Source organism: Gavialis gangeticus, unplaced genomic scaffold (assembly GCF_001723915.1).
Source record: "Gavialis gangeticus isolate Ggan-Ray unplaced genomic scaffold, GavGan_comp1, whole genome shotgun sequence".
Taxonomy (NCBI): domain Eukaryota; kingdom Metazoa; phylum Chordata; order Crocodylia; family Gavialidae; genus Gavialis; species Gavialis gangeticus.
This window is the reverse complement of record NW_017728995.1, coordinates 21,780,287-21,796,932: the sequence shown is the minus strand read 5'-3', so window position 1 is coordinate 21,796,932 and position 16,646 is coordinate 21,780,287. Positions and strand designations below refer to the sequence as shown.

The following is a 16,646-nucleotide window of genomic DNA, read 5'->3' as shown; positions in this document are numbered from 1 at the left end:
CATTGAGCACTTCAGCCTTTTCTGCATGCTCTATCACAAGGTGGTCTTCCCCATTCAGTAAGGGCCCCACGCTTTCCCAGATCTTCCTCTTGTTGCTGACATACTTGTAGAAACCACCCTTGCCACCCTTCACATCCATTGCTAACTTCAACTCCAATTGCGCTTTGGCCTTCCTGACTTCATCACTGCATGTCCAAGCAATGCTATTATACTCTTCCCTATTTATTTGCCCAAGTTTCTGGGGCGAGGGTATGCAGCCCCTACGTGCAGCGCCAGGACCTTGAGTGACAGCAGAAGTGGTCCACTTCTGGCTGAGGGCTCATGTGAGTGGGCCAGGCTGGCACGGCACCATGTTGTACAGGTGGCGTGGGTCAGGGCTTTGCCAGGAGCCCCAATGGCTGCTGCTGCCAGAGGGTGGGCTGTGCACTGTGCAAGGGCACTCACCTGCCCTGAGCAGTCCCTCCCACCCACACACAACCCCCCCACCCCCACAGCACCCCACAATCCACCCACAAACCCAACACAACCTACGAACCCTACACAAACCCCACCCACCAACCCTCCCAAACCACCCCACAAACCCCACCCCTCTTCCCCCAAAGCCCCACATCCCCACACACATCTCACACCCTGCAAGCCCAGACACCAAATGGGATGGGACAAGACCTGTTGGCAGAAATGGTGGCTGCAAGGGCAACTGCTGCACTGCAGCCCTGCCCCATGCCCACACCAGTGCTGGGACATGCAGCCCCTGCCTGAGGGGCTCCAGGAACTACTTGGGGGGTGTGATGGACTGAGGGAGGGTGGGGGAAGTGGCAGCAGGGGTGTGTGAGAGAAAGAAATGGGGGTCAGAGGTGGAGCAGCACTCCGGGTAGGAGAGGCTGCCAGAACCAGGGTTAGAGACCTCCTGCCCTGCTAGAGCAGCCTGTTCAGGTGGAGGCCGGCCTGGAAGGGAAGGGGCTTGCCCAGCCCAGTCCCTGAGCCCCAGCTGTGGTATGGGGATAGCTGGGGCCTGGGCACAGGCACAGGGAGCAGAACAGCAAGGCCTGGCACTGCTCAGAGCCACAAAGCAGCAGGTGGAACAGCTGCAGCTGGACTCACGTCCTGGTGCTGGGACAGAGCTGCAGCCAGGAGGCAGGTAGGGGCTGCAGGTCAGGAGTGAGAGGCACTTGTGAGGGCTGTGAGTTTAGAGTGAGGGGTAAAGCCAGGGGCAGGGCACCAGCATATCAGTGCTGCTTAGTGCCCCACATCCTGGTGAGTAAAGGGGCAGAGGCACCTCTGATTTTTCTATGATAAAAAAAACTAAAAGCAAACACACAAGTATATAGGTATTTAGAATTCATTGTATTATGATAGTAGAGGCACTGGTAGGATTCTAAATTGCTTTAAAATTGTGAATATATCAATAAAACATTGCCCAATTGATTTCTCTATATATAGCGGCATTTCATTTTAATAGCAGAAGAACATGGGTTTTGGGTATTTTAATGAGAGAATTTGGGTTTCTTATCAGAGAATTTTTAATTTTTAAAGAGGAAACACCAGGATCTCTGCTGGTGAGGCAAGCAGTGAGACACAGGCAGAGGAGCCAGACAGCTGTCGAGACGGCAGACTGGGGGCACCAGAAGACATGATAGCAGTGCTACCCAAAGGCCAACTATGCAGCTACACCCACTGGCATCTGGCCCAGAGGTGCAGGAGACTCTGCTGCAGTGCCCATACTACAGCAGCAGGGTCAGCCATGGGGCTGCAGGTCCAAGAGAGCAAATGCTGTTGCAGGTGGCAGCAGATCAGAGCCAGGCAGCAGCCCCCACTGACAAAATGCTGCAGTGAGTAGAGGGTGCAGAGGCCACTCTAAGTTAGGGCTGCTTCAACAGTCCAGCTGGCACAAGGGGTAGTGTCCCTAGATACCAACTGGCTGGGCGTCAGAAGCTCCTGAGGCAAGTGGCTCACCAGGGCAGCTTTTTATACTGCTGGGGCCAGCACAGGTGCTGGCCCCAATCTCTAGCTCCCCCTGGCTGAAGATCCTGGAGGAGCAGGGCAGGATCAGTTTGCCCCACGTGGCACAATTTGCACCACACCAAAGTGCATGTTCAGGCACGTGTGCTGAAGCACAAATCTCTGCCATAAATCTGTGCCATTGCTATTTGAGCCACTGCAAGTGCACATGCCTGCATGTGTAGATGTGCCCATGGAGGCCAAGAACAAAACAAGATTCAAAAGAGATGATATCAACACATATATCAACCCTATCCAGAGCTATCATAATAAAACAGAGACAAAATCATGGAATGACGATTAAAACATCTGCTTAAAAAATTAAACCAATCCATTTTCAAGAAATAGAAGATACTTAAGACAGCGATGTCACCCCACATCTGCCTCATTTCCAAATTTTTGTTAGAATTAAACATGACTCTCAATCTTCTTGTAAAGATAATAATCATTCCCTGCTTTGAGGAGATTCCTGGTAGCCTGATAGTCTTGCTGTCCCCTCCCCCAGGACACTGGAATCCAGATCCTCTGTACTGAACCAAAAGTAGAGAAGTTCATCTTTCTAAAGCTTACTATACAGATTTCACAACATGGGTAAAACTCCCTTTTTTGAGGCATGGGCGAGTGGTGTCACCTTAGTCAGGAGGGGCACATGCCCCTCCAGTGACCAGCAAGCAACTGGGGGGGGTTCCCCCACAGCCAATCTCATTGATTGAGGGAGAGGGGGTCCCCTGTGGCCGATTGCACTGACCAGGAAGCGGCTGCAGCGCTTCATCTGGTGCTCCCACTCCTCGGCCGGTGCTTGTGGGGAGGGTACCAGCACTCCCACCTGCCCCCCCTGCCCATTGCCTAAGCAGGGAGCGTGGCCTGTCAGGGGGTGCACGTGCACCTCTGTGAACCCCCCACCACTGTTTTGAGGATTTTTAAAGGGTGCAGAAACCCTTGTGCAGGCAAACAAGTGAACTTTCTCCAGTATGAAAGATAAGGAATCAGGTAGTAATGCAACAGTGAACGAGGCAGTTTGAAGAGCAGTAAGACTCTAGTCCAAAAGAATTTACGTAGTGTAAGAAATAACAAAATTCTATTCTGATTAACCACAAAGTATTATTTCAAGTTCTGGCCATTATTCTCTTTCCATTATGAAATGGGGTGACAATATAAAAATGAAAAATGCTTAGCATTTGCTGCTTACTTGGTACTGTATTCTGCATAGTGTTTATAATTGCAGCTGTTCATATTATTCCCATTTTGAAGATGACTCCAAAAATAAAAATTAAGGTCAATCATTTCTGACTGTAGGGACATATCCCCTGTTGCTACTGTGATAGATGCTCAGTAAACCAAATGCTTGTTTGGCTATATCCCTATGTCATACAAAAGACAAAAAAAAAGATCCAAATGTCCCTTGAAGCATTTACCCAGACAAGAACATTTGCCAACTACAGTATGTTACCCAAAGTAGACACTGCCCTGAATTATTTTTAAGCTAAATAATTTTGCATATAATAATAATAGTAATAATAATAATAATGTAGAAGGCTTATTGTTTGAAAGAGAATGATAGTAAGAGTTTTGATCGCACTAACTCAGGGGTTTTCAACCGAAGGTACTTGGAAAGGTTTCAGGGAGTACTTGGCAGTGGGTGCTGCTGCCATTTCCACCACCGCTGTGCCGCCAGTACTTCTGCCACTGGGGGACCTCTGCCCACCCCCCCGACCTCTGCTGTGCTGCCAAGGGACTCCTTCCTTCCAGCCCCTGGAAGTACACTGACCCAAAAAGTTTGAACAACCCTGCACTAACTGATTGTAATTAATTCTTCTATTAACCTCCTCAGTTCCCAATTTTGTTGACAACCCCCTGCCCCCAAAACATTGTAGTGCTAAAGTGTTCTTCCATTTTACCAACCCTCAGAAGAAATGAAGATTGACAGCTTAAGTGCACATGAGAGGAGATGTCTGGAAGGACGACAGTGGTTCTCTTCATCTAAGGGAGAAGAGAATATTGTACTGGGGTGTCCAAAACCACTTCCCCTATGTGCTGTGGAACAGCAGGTGCCTATACACGAGTGCAGTGGCTGCTCCAATGCACTGGATTTCCAGTGCAGCACAGCAGACTTAATTAATCGAGTCTTCTGGAGCATGGCAATTGCCTCCTGTGCCTTGTGTATCAGCATCTCCACGTTTAAAAGTGGCTGTGGGGGCGCTTTATCTAAAGCTCTGTGAATGAGCTTTATTTCAAGCACCCCCACTGCCATTTGCAAGTGCAAGGATGCTCAAACATGAGACGTAGCAGCGCCTGAATTAGAGTGGCTCTCAGAGCTGCTCTAATTAAAGTGCCGCCCTCCCCCTTCCCCTCCCCAACCCCTGAAGCATATGGAAAAATGCCCAGGAGTATGCATAGGGCAAATGGAAACCTATGACTGAGAATAAAGGAGCACATTCTGCCCTCCACTCAAGTGCAGTGGAAAAGGTGTGCTGTGGGGAGCTAACTGCAGTTTAATAAATGTTCATCAGCCACAGATCAAGTTAGACATGTTGCTGGAGCAAGTCGAAGACATCACTGGACATAACAGAGCCCCCTTTGCCATAGCTTCTCTCTGTTTCCTTCTAATGAGGACACTCGCAACATGCTTCCTCTCTGTGCTTACCAGGGACACGGAGAGAGGCCAGTCTTCATGCTATGCAAGGGAACTTTAGTGAACTGGAGAATGAGACCCAGCACACAGGAATTTACATCCACCGTGCAGAGTGGAGAGCACAATTCTGCCCATAGTCTGGAAATGATTTAATATGCATTTTCAGGTTTTATCTTTTTTTTCCAGGCACAGCAATAAAAATTGACATAGATAATCATTTGTTTTCGTGGGTGAAAGGCCATCTGTAAAATTGGTTTGATTAATCTGTACTGTGTAATCTCATAGATTAGATATTTCTCATGTTGTTCCTCAAAGCAAGATAAAGAGAAGCCGCATGATGGGTTGTGTGTTGCATTGAATGCTGACGAGTTACCATTATATTTTGATGTTATTCCTACTCCTGCCCCTTTCTTGCTGTGATCTGTTCTACGACAATACAAGAGGTAATACATCTTTTTAAATGCAATGCTAGACCACAGCAAAGAATGTCTCCAAATATATACAGAAAGTCACCAAACACCTAAAAAAAAAAAAAAAACCCCATCTGAAACAATTCACTAAAATGAGGTAGTTTTTTTGCTACAATCTGTCTGAGGAAAGCCAGAATCTGTTCTATCATGGCACATAATTCCTTTTCAGGGTTACCTCCAATGTCTTGATGTCCTCATATGAAAACTGCACAGTAGGGATCCCAAGATGGTTGATAAAATAATCAGAATCACCCTGCATCTGCACAGAACTCACATTGGATGCTGGGCATTTTGCCTTTCCCAGACAGTTGAAGCTCTGGCTCTGAAAAGAAAAGAAGTCATAGTTCTCATTATTAAAAGATTTGCAACCAGCTTGTAATGACTCATGATAGCATCTGGCACGTTTGAAACAACGTTCTGCCAGGAGGACCCCAAAGCATTTTTAAAAACATAGGCCAGGTTCATAAGTGGCACAACCCAGCATGTCTATTTGCACTATCTTTGCACAAATCTGAACTGCTGGTACCTCTGGGGTGGAATGTAACACACCATTAAAAGTGCACTGCCACAATGGATGATTATTTCAGGGCAAGGAGTCAATGTTATATTTGAATGAAAATTCAAGGGTCAGAAGGTTGGTAGGGAGATATAATTATTAGGTTGGCCATGGCTAGGCAGTTGAGTATACCGGTAGCAACTCTTACAAAGTATGCTGTGAGATCTCTAATCACCCTGGGGAGCGGGAACCATTTTAAAAAAATCTGGTTAGTACAATGCACCTGAACAGAACAATGCTGAATCAGATACCTGAACATCTAATTTGAAGGGCTAGCATTCAGTGAAAAGACTGGCAGTTTAAAAAGCTGTGCTGCAGTGCCTCACAAACACGGGGTTAATATAGAAATAAAACAGAAAGAATAAAATGCACACTACAAATTTTCTGGGTAATTGATAAAAAAATTTCTAGCCAATAACATGTTTAGACTCCTTCCACATGAGTACTTAATGGCAAATTCTTAGCTACAGAACTGCAATAAATGAAAGCTGAAAGCTAGAAAATAAACCCAAGACAGAGTATTAGTACCACGAACTAATGTAGCTTTCAAATGCATTAGGTAATTAAGCACCTAATAAATAGTAGGCAAAAAAGGCTTTCAATGTCTATTAGAGAAAATAAGCTACTTAGCTTTTCTTAAGAATGTGAAAAGGTTAAAGTACTGCACAACAAAGTTTATGTTTGGATTGCAGTCTATATAATATATCATGTCTCCTTAATGCCCTTCTTGTAAAGAAACAACCCATTTCATGAGCAATAAGTGTTTTACTCATACTTTAACATTAAAAAGAAAATAAATACCTGCACCATACATTGTGAAATCTAGTCAGGCAGTTCAGTTTAACAACCTAGTCAATACAAATGAAAAGCCAGACACTAGTAGTCCGCTTAGCACTTGTACGGCTCCACAAGTTGTGCTAAAGGGCAAGTAAATCTGGCCCCAAATGAGCGTGAGGTAGTTTCAGGTGACATGTCGGACTTTGAGTCTGCCTACCCTTTAAAAGGGAGAGAAAGCTCATTTTCTTTTATTCTTCTTAGGGTTAGCAAGCTGGTCAATTGACTGCGTAATTCTTGACCAGTCAAAGACGACAGCAAGCTTACCAAAAAAACCCCAACATTTTTATTCTATTTTCTTACCAGAAATATTATTTTTGTTGTTTTGACACATTTCCTAATGGAAAATGTGTGCAGTTTCTGTGTATTATTTGGACCTATAGGCATTTTTTTTTTTTCTGGTTACAAATTTTGACCAATATTTGACTGGTCAATTGACCAAACTTTATTTGACTGGTCAAATACCCAACCCTAATTCTTTTATTTATTAATTTTTTTTATCCTTTCCCACTATCACATGAAGACGCATCAAACAACTAAGCCATCCATAGCCCAAAGAAAATGGACCTAGCTACATAAAAAGAATCCAATTCTTAGTGGCATAAACTACCCTAGCTCCATAATCAATTGATACTACGTGGACGCTTTAAAGTATACAAAGAACCTAAACAGAGAGTAAAGGTAAAAACGTAAGCATTTTAGTATCTGCAATCATAACGGTTACATTTCAGGCCAAAGTTTGATTGATTGCTGAGTTGATGGTACCCTTTTAATTACAACTTTGATTCTTTGTGTCTCACTTAGCCACCCCCACAGTTCTTTAAATGGGAAATTTCAAATACAATAGGACAGCATTAAACAACTACATGACGGTTCAAAGACGTACCAAATGCACCCACTCAATACTGTTATGCTATCAGCCAGATCCTGTACGTTATGTGCCAGGAAAGTCTATCTGTTGATTAATGTGTTGAGCTCTCTGATGTGATCAACAGAAAAGTGAAAAACAAGTTCCGCTTTCCAAAAACGTTGTAATCTGCAGCTAAACACAGCAATATAACATAGCCTGTTCGTTTCATTCTCTCAGTTAGGTCCTAATTTTGTAACCTTCGCTGATGCTTAGCAGTATTACTCTGTTATTAGTAATTAATCTAAACAAAGTCAATAGCCTTATGCTGGAAAAACTGAAGTCATATCAGAAACACCAAAAAACAGTATGATGCAAAGCAGAAAGTTTTAAAAATAACTAATCTCATATGCATACTTAAAAGGGGTGGACCCCGAGAGGTGCAGTGGTGTGGCTGCCTCCCCCTTTCAGACTGGACTGTGCTGCTGGAGCCTTTGGATACTTTAAGAAAGTCTCTAAAGTGGAAGAGAATCTCCCCTTCCCCCTCCATGCTCAGAAACATGTGCCCTCCCCTCCTCTTTCTCTGTCCCCCACCTGCCGCAGCTCATTTCCCTGCTGTCCCAGGGCAGGGGAATCTTCAGACCTGCTCCTGCCCACTCCAGCTGGGCCGCGCAGGGGCTGGGCTCACCTAGGGCAGTAACCCCTTGTACCTCCTGCTGCTCCCCGCTAAGCCCAGCCCCTATGCAGCCTGGCTCCATCAGGCAGGAGTTAGGAAGCTTCCCCAACTCCAGGGACAGCAGAGAAAGCAGGGGACAGAAGGGGTGGGAGAGAATGTGCCTCTGAGCACTGAGGAAAAGGGGGGTGCTTACCTTCTTTGGGAATTTTAAGAAGTCCCCAGAGGCTCCTGCAGCTGCCTGCCTGCACTGGTGGATTGGGGGAAGGAGTCTGGGAGCAGGGCTGCAGCCACACCTGTCTCTGTACCTCCCTTTGCCAAATACCAGATCCACCCCTGTTACTTCATGTGCCTGATCAACCCACATTAAGAACATACTGTGAGATAGAAATATACATACCCATCATTACACGTGCCAAAACGTTTTAGAGGCCTTGATTACTGAACCCTACACACAGCATACACAATTTTCTTGGCAAAGAGAAATCACATAGTAAAAATGTGTGGTTATAGGTTAAACTGGATGAATTATGTCCAGCATAACTACCATTTCTATATGCCTGTGAGCATGATAGTGTCATTGGGCATCTAGGAATTACTGGTAAATATCAGCCTATTAGTGGTTTATTTTGTTTTATTTTATTTTGTGAGAACAGATGATCATTACAACCCCACTGTCCCCTATTCCCACTGCAGGGAAATACATCTCTAATGTTTACTACTTGTACATAGTTTCTGTTTTGAACCCTGTTTTGTTTCCTGCACAACAAACAATACAGAGTAAGCATCCCTCTGTTTGTTAATTAGAATCTAGAATCACTTTGCATAGATTCATATTCACAGGTTCATAGATGCTAGGGTTGGAAGGGACCTCAAATGATCATTGAGTCCAACCCCCAGATGCCTATCCAGCCTTCTCTTAAAGACCCCAAGGTAGGGGAGAGCACCACCTCCCTTGGGAGCCCATTCCAAATTTTGGCCACCCTCACCGTAAAGAAATGTTTCCTGCTATCTAGCCTAAATCTGCTCTCTGTCAGTTTGTGACCATTTCCCTTGTTTCCCCAAGAGGTGCCCTGGTGAACAGAACATCTCCGATCCCTTGCTACATCCCACTATGGAATTTGTAGGTGTTTACAAGATAACCTCTTAGCCTTCTTTTGTGTAAGCTGAAGAGGTCCAGGGCCCTCAGACTCTCCTCGTAGAGCTTGTCCTGTAAGCCCCTAACCATATGAGTGGCCCTCCTCTGGACCCTCTTGAGTCTATCAACATCCTTCCTGAAGTATGGCACCCAAAACTAGGTGCAGTACTCCAACTGTGGTCTGATCAATGCCACATAGAGGGGAAGTATCACCTCCTTGGTTCTATTTGTCATGCATCTGCTGATGCATGATAAATTGCAGTTAGCTTTGCTGATGATTTCATCACACCGATGACTCATGTTCATCTTGGAGTCTACTATGACTCCGAGATGCCTTTCTGCTTCTGTGCTGCTGAGAGGGTCACTTCCCAGCCAGTAGGTGTGCTGGATATTTTTGTGCCCTAGGTGCAGCACTCTGCACTTGTCCTTGTTGTACTGCATCTTATTGTGTACTGCTCACTTTTCTAACCTGTCCAGCTCTGCCTGCAATCGTTCCCTACCCCCCAGAGTGTGCACTTCACTCCACAATTTAGTATCATCTGCAAACTTGGGCAGAGTACACTTCACACCCACATCCAAGTCACTGCTGAAGATATTGAAGAGTACAGGTCCAAGGACCGAACCCTATGGGACCCCACTACCTACATCCTTCCAGGTCGATACCGACCCATGTACTACCATTCTCTATGCATGACTGCTAAGCCAATTTGCCACCCACTGGTCCGTGTAAACATCTATGTCACAGCCTTTTAATTTATTTATGAGAATAGGATGAGCTACCGTATTGAAGGCCTTGCTAAAGTCCAAGAAAATGACATCCACCTCTAGTGCATGTAAGTATTTTGTGACCCTGTCATAAAATGAAACCAGATTGGTCAGGCATGATCTACTTGTTATGAATCCATGTTGGCTTCCCTGCTGTATTATTTTTCCCACTGGACTTCCACAAATAAGATCCTTCATAATCTTTTAAAAGGCTTTTCCAAGGATGGAGGTGAGACTGACTGGCCTATAGTTACTCGGATCCTCCTTCCTCCCCTTCTTGAAAATAGGGACTACACTGGCCCTTTTCCAGTCCTCTGGGACCTGACCCAAGCCCCACAAGCACTCAAACAGCCATGCCAGTGGTTCTGCTATGACACCGGCCAATTCCTTCAGTACCCTCGGATGCAGCTAATCCAGGCCTGCTGACTTGAACGCATCCAGTCCATCCAAGTGACTCTGCACCAAGTCAGTGTCGGCAGTTGGTGGGCCGGTATCCCTCTGATGCCCATCTGAGAACCCATTAGGAGACTTACCTTGAGCCCTGTTCAGGAACACGGAGGCAAAAAAATGCATTGAACAGCTCAGCCTTGCCCCCCACCCCTGTCACTAATTGCTCCTTCTTGTTCAGCAGGGGTCTTATGCCGCCCTGCGCCTTCCTTTTACTCCCTACATACCTAAAAAAAGACTTTTTGTTGTCTTTAATTTGTGTCGCCAGCCTCATCTCTGCAGTTGCTCTGGCTTTTTTAACTGCCTCCCTGCAAGTGTCAGCCAAGCAGGTATACTCCTCCTTGGTAGCTTCCTCCTGCTTCCACTGCCTATATGCCTTTTTTGCCCTTAGGTTCCCCTGGATTTCCCTGTTTAGCCAAGAAAGTTTTTCAGCTCCTTTCCCCCTTTTTCCTCGTACTGGAAAGTCTCCCTCTGTGACCGAAGGATCACTTCTTTTAGAAATTACCACCCTTCCTGGACTCCCATCTCACGAATACTCTTCTCCCGCAGTGCATCATTGACTAGACTCCTAAGCACACTGAACTTAGCCTTCCTAAAGTCAAGCACTTCCACCCTACTAGTTATCTTACCCACCCTATGCCGTATGGTGAATTCGATTGATTGGTAGTCACTGTGTCCAAGGTGACCACAAATCTGCAGCTCCCCTACCAGGTCGTCCCCTGTAGCCAACACCAAGTCCAGTAAGGCATTCCCCCTAGTGGGACCATATACCTCTTACATCTGGTGAAGATCCTGCATGCAGGTTAAGAACGTGCATGAACGGTTAGATTTGGCTTACTGCTCCTCCCAGCAGATGTCAGGATACTTTAGGTCCCCCATAACAACCATGTCCCAAGACTGTACAGCCTCTGAGAGCTGCCTCAAGAATTCCAAGTCTAGCTTTTCCTCTTGGTGTGGTGGTCTGTAGCAGACCCCACCACCAAGTCCTTTTCCCCTTGACCTTCATGTGTCCTAATCTACAATGTCTCAACTTCCTTCTACTCCGATCCCATTTGGATTAGGGTAGATGTATAATGCTCCTTTACATAGAGAGCAAACCTGCTCCCTTTCCTTCCTACTCCGTCCCTTCTGTACAACCTGATTATCCTTAGAATTAAGCAAATTGATAAATAAGTTTTACTAACATGTATTGCAATATTTAAAAAAAAAAGATTTTTCAGAATAAAACTAACATTTTTTAAGTTCCTTTAAACTGATCTTATTCTTAATGAAATGAAGAATTTGAGCTTTTGAACGTTCTCAGGCTTTCACTAAGATTTCTACAATTTCCCTACGTGGGATCATTTTAGTGATACAAGAATAAAATATGAAAGCTCTGGGCTTTTGAGATTTACCAATTTAATTGGGGAGATTTTGGAGAACCCTTACTGTAATTCATTATATTTATTTGTGTTACTATGTGGAAAAACCTGTCAATGACTTATGGATTCTGGTTGACATTATGAAGTTATTACATGCCTGTTATTATAAAAAAATGTTTTATAATGCATGACTTTATGAACGCTTGTCTACTTGGAGTAAGACCTCTGTCACATCCTTCCTGGAACAGGGACATTAGTCAGTTGTTAAAATTTTAGTGGGAGGTTATGAAAAGGGAAGAAGCTTGAGACATTGGGCTAACTGAGACCTAAGTAAACTAGTTTGGCCAGGTTTGTCTGTAGGGGGATGCAGTTTAGAGTAATGGAAAGTAAACCAAGAGCTGAACAAAACGGGAGGAAAAGCGCACATAAACAAGGGAGAAACTTTACTATGCATCTTAGGAACTGCTGCGTAGGACAGTGGAATATATTCTTTTTTGTGATTTCTTAGCTGGTCTAATAAAAGGTTTCATATCAGAACCAAAAGTTCTAGAGATTTGCAATTCTTTTTGTCTCAGCCCAACACGGCTACCGAATACACCCCCCAATTACTTTGGCGTATGTGGCTAGTCTAAATTTACTGCAAAATTAACCAGTTAACTGTAACATGTAGCAGGGGCTTCTTGCTTGCACCAATGTAAAATGGCTCTTGGAGAGTTAAATTGTGAACGGAAGCCACACATCTTTGGTGGCATTGGGGAAAGTGTGTACTTAAACTAACGGGAAGGGATCTGAGGAATGAATAGTCTAGTGGCCCCAGAGTGACAGGGCCTTTGGCAAATCCAGGATTTTGAAAAGGGAGTGAGAGGGCACACGGTGACGTGCATCATGACATATAACACAACACAGATTTTTCTCCAGGTGAAAAGAAACTAGATGTTTTACTAATAAGCTAGGAGGCTTGGGCTATGTTATTCAGTTCAAGATTGATGCAAAGTTAAAAAAGAAAAGTCAGTGAGGCTGTGAAATAAAAGCTATATTACTAGGAGCAGCTAACAGACAGCAGAATAGGTGAAGAAAGGCTAGCTTGACTAGTGGAACATTAAGATAATTAAAAAGGAGAACAGGTCACCCCTGTGCATTGAAGAGTTTAGAAGGAATCAGGTAGAGTTTAATTAGCTATGAAGTCAATTGACTTCCTTACTGCTCCCTAAACAGAAATGCTGTTATCACTGTTGGACAACTGGTTTCAAACTTTGGGTGGAACAGAAATCAAAGGCGGGGGGGATGCAAATGCACCAGTGCACCCTGCCTAGATCTGCCCCTGACTCTGGGTTTCAGCTTTAAGTGGTTGCCAGCCAGCATATCTGTACCTCAGGTACGTGCTGAATGATCCCAAGACAGGCGATGCCTTGACTGTTCAAACTCGTGAAACTTGAAGCATATAGGAAATTCAGTAACTCGTTCTTCTCTGAGAAGTTCCCAGAAAGGGAAGTCCTGGATAGGCATGTTGACACAATGCTAATATAAAACAATGTTTGCTGTTCACTACCTGATTTTAAAGCTCCTAAACACCTGCAGTAGAACCTATCAGTACTTAACTCTGAAAACACCAAGACCTTTTTTAGGTTCTCAGGCACCCAATATGAGGGGCCATTGTACTGAATATTACAACATATAGGATGACACTATAGAGGCAGACAGACAAGAGAGACAAAGAGCAAGAGCTGTGACCTGGCATCACCAGGACCCACTCCTTCCTCCCAGAACTACTTGCCATGTCTGCAGTCAAACATGCAAATATCAGACACTGGAACTGTCATGCCCAGATCAAGAAACTGCCAACAACGATAATACGAAATTTCACACTGATCTCTAATTGGGGATCCTGATACACAATAACATGTGTCATATTAATAATGCTTAACATACTGGTGCCTGCAGTTCTTGTACCTTCTTTGTCATCAAAGGACCCAACACTAAAAAAATACCATTCATTTCCATTGGCAGGAGAACAACAGACAGACGGTTAGCATTAATTAATTTGCCAGTGCATTTACCTTGCTTTCCAAGACATTATTTCTGCTACATTTTGCTGTACAGCTTCCTGATTTTGCAACACTGCTGAATTTTATGAGGCATACTGTATGACAATCCATTTGTTATATTGTGCAAACGATCTCTTAAACAGTACACACAGAGGAAATAGTTCCGCTACAGGATTTCTGGATGTTACATGCACATTGGATGTTGTTGGTTTTATTTCCCTTTTTATACCTCGTATAAACAATCAGACCAGTTTCAGATTGACTCTGTTAACATGACTAAAGTGCTGTATAAAAGATGCTATCTTGAATTGAAGTATTATGTTATTAATTTATCTTTTCCCTTAGCTATCAGGAGGGGCCCTCTACATCCAAAGGAACATTGGGTTTTTGCTGCAATTTACGTTAAATATCAGACAGTTTTACTGCAATTTCGCATACAGATTTTAACAATACCTAAACTTGGAGTAGACTTAAAATATGGCACTAGTGTTCTGATCCAAGACCCTCTGAAACCTTGGCAGTCTATTGGTCTACTGACAGGTCCTGAAATGGCTTAATGCCTCCTGGAAGACTTATTAGGAATTGCTATAAACTTCTAGAAGTCTTGTGAGGCAGGAATGGCTGGAATCACATACTTGCGAGGAAAGAATACAAAGGGAAAAAATTAAAAGGGTAATGACACAAGATGAGTGACATAAAGAACATCAAAAATGATCCACCTGTTACATGAGAAGCAAGCAGCTTTTCCCGTTAGCCTGTCTGTCAAGAGGAATTTTTGTATCTGCCATTATGGCATCTCATCTTCACTTTAAACCTTCATGCTTGAGATCAGGAGCATAATCCAAGTTGAATCTTTTTAGACATGCCACAGCAGGCATCTGCTATAGAAAACACAGCCAAGACTCCTCAGAATCAACAAGAGCTTAACTGACCTTGACCTCTGGCCCTCTAGAGAGGGCTGGCATAGCCTACTGCAGGGGAGGAGATTGCCAACTGCAGGGAAAGCAGTGGACAAGAAGTTGTAGCACACATGAATTTAAAACATTTGCTATAACCTCAGAAACTGGCGCAACTGACTTGATTTGCCTTCAGCTATCACTTAAAAACAACAAAGAAAGGCTTTTTGGCTGTTGAACAGTGATTGTACAATTTGCTAGCTTGGAAATCCCTGGCCATCAACGTACGATCCCTCAACACTCTCTATTAGATACAATGAAAGGTGGATTTTTACTGTGAGTTGCTCATTAGCACAGTAAGCTTGTGACTACTTAAGAGGAGTCAATACTCAGTGTTGATATTCACACTGTAGTTTAGTCTTCCTGCAACAAACACTTTGAAATGGCCACTTTTTAATCCTAATCAACACAATTCTGACATGAAAACCTTCGAGAGGGGAAGATACACTACAGTTCACCACTCTACAGGTACCAGGGCAAAGCAACACAGTTCAGTACAAATGATATGTGAAATCTAATTGAAAAGAATATAATTTTACAAAGAAAATTGAATTGGTTTTTGAGAGTCACTAGCACTACAGGTGCTGAAAGTGACATTGCTTGTGAAACTGGAAAAAGTGGGATTTAATATCAGATCCTTAATTTTTTATCTAGTGCCACTTTGGGGAACCAGCGGGCAAGGCATATAACCCAGAGAGCTCTGCAGGTCATGAAGTGGAGAAATGGGTAAATAACACCAGTGTAGTTGTCATCTGTTGGCATTTTACCCCAGGACATCTGTTAATCAAGGTAAGGTAACCTGTGTCACAATACTAGCCTACTGCATGCAGTAATCCCAGGATGGATCTGTCCATGGGCAGATCTAGGATTTTGAAAAGGGAGGTGCAGATGGTGCAGATAGTACAATCACCTTTGACAATCACCTTGCTGGGGTCATTTGATCCCAGTAGTCTTTCCTGCCATGGCAGGGGGTCGGATTTGATGATCTGCTCAGGTCCTTTCCAACCCTACTAACTATGAAACTATGAAACTATTATCACATATAACACAACAACCCATGTGCCCCCATTTAAAAATAAACTAAAAGCTTTACTAATACACTTGGGACCTATATTATTTAGTTTAAGATTAAAGCAAAAGAAAAAAGGTTAATGAAATGTGCATTAGTTTGCAATGCTATATAGTATGTATAAAAACAAAAGAAACTAGGCAAAATATTCAAAATGTTTTTCATTATTTCTATAGTCACTGAAATGAAATGTATGCCTCTTTTTCAGATTCAGATAAAACAAGATCTAGCTTTCTTGAGCATCTTGAGAGTGCACCCAATGCTTCACTGAATGTTACTTCCACAACTGAGTTAATGTTTCTAGCTAGATTTAAAAACAGTCTGCAAGGCTTTGAAATAGGAGCTACATTTCCAGGAGCAGCTAACAGACAACAGAACTACAAAGGAAAGCACTGCTTGATTACTGAACCCATTAAAGAGCATTATAAAGGAGAAAGGGTAATTAACACCTATGGAATGAAGAATTATAACTAATCATGAAGGCATCTGACTTCCTCAGTGCTGTCTGAACAGAAATGCTGCTGCCATTGCCAGGCAGTTGGTATTAAACTTTTGGGTAAATCAGAATCAAAGGGGGTGCAACTGCAAACCTCACCTCACAGTGTGGGGGTGTGTTTGTCTGCTCCAGATCCCAATGCAATTTACATTTGTGCATGAAAATGATGTATATGCACAATAATAAATGCTCCATCTATTCTTATTCATGTGAGTTGTCCAAACAACTCCTTACTTGGAAATAATGAGATAACCTTTCTGATTAAGTTAAAAAAATGTTGTAACATTTTCTAGCATGGAGCCCACTTTATATCACCTAGAGCAGCAGTTCTCAACAGGAGGTCTTTGGTCCCCTGGGGA

The 16,646-nt window shown here is 43.6% G+C and overlaps 1 protein-coding gene across 2 annotated transcripts in view; it reads right to left on the bottom strand.

Annotated features, from left to right (window-relative positions):
- NAALADL2 (N-acetylated alpha-linked acidic dipeptidase like 2) overlaps window positions 1-16,646 on the bottom strand; it is a 989,869-nt gene that overhangs the window by 237,419 nt on the left and 735,804 nt on the right. For both annotated transcript variants that reach the window (XM_019503319.1, XM_019503318.1), the window contains exon 11: window positions 5,276-5,422. In XM_019503319.1, coding sequence (XP_019358864.1) covers window positions 5,276-5,422 — 147 coding nt within the window. The remainder of the gene's footprint in view (window positions 1-5,275; window positions 5,423-16,646) is intronic.